Source organism: Mandrillus leucophaeus, unplaced genomic scaffold (genome assembly GCF_000951045.1).
Source record: "Mandrillus leucophaeus isolate KB7577 unplaced genomic scaffold, Mleu.le_1.0 Scaffold75, whole genome shotgun sequence".
Taxonomy (NCBI): domain Eukaryota; kingdom Metazoa; phylum Chordata; class Mammalia; order Primates; family Cercopithecidae; genus Mandrillus; species Mandrillus leucophaeus.
Window position 1 is genome coordinate 1,598,490 of NW_012108141.1, and position 3,521 is coordinate 1,602,010.

The 3,521-nt window shown below is 37.5% G+C and overlaps 1 protein-coding gene across 2 annotated transcripts in view; it reads right to left on the reverse strand.

The window, feature by feature from the left end:
- CDKL2 (cyclin-dependent kinase-like 2 (CDC2-related kinase)) overlaps window positions 1-3,521 on the reverse strand; it is a 61,057-nt gene that overhangs the window by 25,037 nt on the left and 32,499 nt on the right. For both annotated transcript variants that reach the window (XM_011966177.1, XM_011966176.1), the window contains exon 7: window positions 1,189-1,277. In XM_011966177.1, coding sequence (XP_011821567.1) covers window positions 1,189-1,277 — 89 coding nt within the window. The remainder of the gene's footprint in view (window positions 1-1,188; window positions 1,278-3,521) is intronic.

Consider the following 3,521-nt stretch of genomic DNA (forward strand, 5'->3'; position numbering starts at 1 on the left):
TTTATGAGATAGAATGTAATTTTTGATGCTGTACAAGAAATAAGTCAATATTTTTAAGATCTGCATAACTCAGCAAACTAATATTTTCCAAATCACTAAAGCATGATATTACAAAAGCATGCATGGGTAAAAGATTCATTAAAAAGGAAGGACAGACAAATGGATTTTAATTTAGCAAAGGAAGAAAAATTCCATGATATGGTTTCAGATTCCACAATGCAACCAGCCTTTAAGAAACTACCACTGGGCCGGACACAGTGGCTCACACCTGTAATCCCAGCACTTTGGGAGGCCCAGGCGGGCAGATCACCTGAGGTCAGGAGTTTTGAGACCAGCCTGACCAACATGGAGAAACCCCATCTCTACTAAAAATACAAAATTAGCCAGCTGTGGTGGCACATGCTAGTAATCCCAGCTACTCGGGAGGCTGAGGCAAGAGAAACACTTGAACCCAGGAGGTAGAGGTTGCAGTGAGCCAAGATCGCACCAGTGCACTCCAGCCTGGGCAACAAGAGCGAAACTCCATCTCAAAAAAAAAAAAAGACACTACCACTGTCAAGTTTTGCTATGGTATCAGAGTTTTGGTATAGAATCAAAGCATGCCCACCATTATCTACTTACGTGAGTCCAGAGTTCCTTCATATACTTCCACAAAAACAACATATCACAACTAATTGAATACAGAAGCAATTAGGAAGACCTAGCTATCTTTTATTAAGCTACACGTTACTGCAACTTATCTCACTATTCTGTGTTTTGTCAGCTTCACTGTGTCTCCAACACATCAGCAGTGTCAGCAGTATCAAAGCACTTGGTGTGATATGAGTTTGGCAGCAATAGAAGATGGCACTTTTATAACTACATCAGCATCTAAGATGATGGCATCACACAGTTGGTAGCAACATAGAAATCAATGACCTAACTGGTAGATGTCACCACAGGGAGACAGAAAGAAGAGCTTAAAGTGACTGCTTCATGAAAACCAAGAGCACTAATTTAGTAAATGTAGGAGACCACCCCTAGGAACTGCATTATTGCTAAGGGAATATGGGGGTAGGGTGGTAGATATCTGAGATCCTGCAAAGTAGGTGGGAACAGAAATAAGAGAAGTGCTGTTTGTGACTATTGTGGAAGACTTACTTTAACCCTAGGTTGGTATGGCCTGAAAAACATGGGTAAGTACTATACCTCTCAGCAAATCCATCCATTTGAAAGAAATCATGGTGTAGGAGCTCAGAACAGAAGGGTCTTTTGTCAGGGTCAATATGTAAGCATTTCTGAAAAATTAAGAACACATAGAGTTCATATCAAAGAAAAACTACCTACATTTAAATTTATAAATATGAAAAAAATTTCTCTTTATAGTCAATGATTTTTTTCTTTTTTTTTAAGACAGGGTCTCACTCTGTTGCCCAGGCTGGTGTGATCGCTACTCAACCGCAGCCATGACCTCTCTAGGCTCAGATGATCCTTCCACCTCAGTCTCCTGAGTAGCTGGAACCACAGGTATGCACCACCACACCCAGCTAATTTTTGTATTTTTTGTAGAGACAGGGTTTTGCCATGTTGCCCAAGCTGGTCTTGAACTCCTGGGCTCAAGCTATCCACCCTCCTCAGCTTCCCAAAATGCTGGGATTACCAGCGCAATCCACCACACTTGCACACCAATGTACTTTATGCATCTATAATCAAGGATAAAGAACAAAGCACAAATCTAGACAATGACCATCAATGGTTGCTAGTATCACAAAAAGACCACCAAACATTCAGTGTCTCTATATGGAAATACACAAACCTCCTATGAAGTAGTGTTGCCAAAAAATCAACCTGATTCTGTTCAAGTTCTAGCTCTACTGTGAGTTTATAAGAAATACAGGACACAGAGGAACATGTATACCACATTAGGTAGAAAATTCTAAGGACAAATGACTTAGTTTCTTCAACAAATAAATTGCAAGGTTTAAACAAAAGAGAAAGAGATGAAGAGAAGCTTACAAATAAAGTTTTTAAAACATATCGACCAATTGCAATCTATAGTCTTCATTTAGATCCTAATTCAAACTATGAAATGAAATTTTATGGAAATTAATGAAACTTTAAACATCAATTAGATATTTTATGATGGTAAGAAATTAATTGGAATTTTTAAAACTTAAGGCTATTACAGAATGGAAAGGATTTACCCTGTACTTACCACTATGCTAGATGCTTTACAAAGATTATTTTATTTTATTTTATTGCAAAGTCTTGTTCTGATTCATTAAAGCCCCTAAAATGCCAGTAAAAATAGAAGGGACTCAATAAGTAGCTTTAAATGAACAAGAAAAGTTCTCCGCATAACTGTGCTTCTTTTATAAGTAAAATAACATGTCTGCGATTTGCTTCAAAATACTCCAAAAAAAGCTGAAAAGTGTAGATAAATTAAACAAGATTATCAAAAGGTTGATAATTGTGGAAACTAGATGACAAGTACATGAAGGTTTGTTATACAACTATTCTTTCTATTTTCTTTTCTGTTTGAAATTTTCCATAGTAAAATATTTTCAAAGTTTTATATGATTCTTTAAGGTATGATCAAGGTACACAAGTTGGACAATAGTTTTACCTTTATTCCCTTGTATCTCCTTACAAGATTATAAAGCTTGTACCAATTAAAAATATTTGCATCTGTTAAAATATTATGTAACAAACTGGAAATGTATTATTCTAAGAACTTGTTATAATTAGTTATAAGCTTATTAAACTTCATGAGTTAAAGAATTAAAAAAAAATGGGTAAATGTTATAGCCTAGTGTTTTAGAGGTACATATTTTATCAATACTTTAAACAATCTTAACTAATGAGAACTTTTTGAGCTAATAATTCCCCAAAAAGGTCAACTTTTAGAGTAGATTCTTACTTGATAGAATGAAAACCTCTAACATCTTCCTTAATCAAATACAACAAAAAAGTATTGGCCATTTGTAAACTGGCTGCAGCCAATCCAGTGGCTAAGCAAATACCCCTTTGACAATACCATACAGATCATGATCCTATGCCCTACCTTTTATTTATTTATTTATTTATTTTGAGACAGAGTCTCGCTCTGTTGCCCAGGCTGGAGTGCAGTAGTGTAATCTCAGCTCACTGAAACCTCCACATCCCAGGTTCAAGCAATTGTCTGCCTCAGCCTCCCGAGTAGCTGGGGTTACAGGCACATGCCACCACACCTAGCTAATTTTTGTATTTTTAGTAGAGATGGGGTTTCACCATCTTGGCCAGGCTGGTCTTGAACTCCTGACCTTGTGATCCACATGCCTCGGCCTCCCAAAGTGCTGGGATTACAGGTGTAAGCCACCGCGCCCAGCCATCCTATGCCCTACATTTTAATATTTTCTTACTTCTCTAACCGTTATTTATTTATTTATTTAGAGAGAGAGATTCACTCTGTCGCCGAGGATGGAGTGCAGTGGCGCTATCTCAGCTCACTGTAACCTCTGTCTCCTGGGTTCAAGTGATTCTTCTGCCTCAGCATCCCGAGT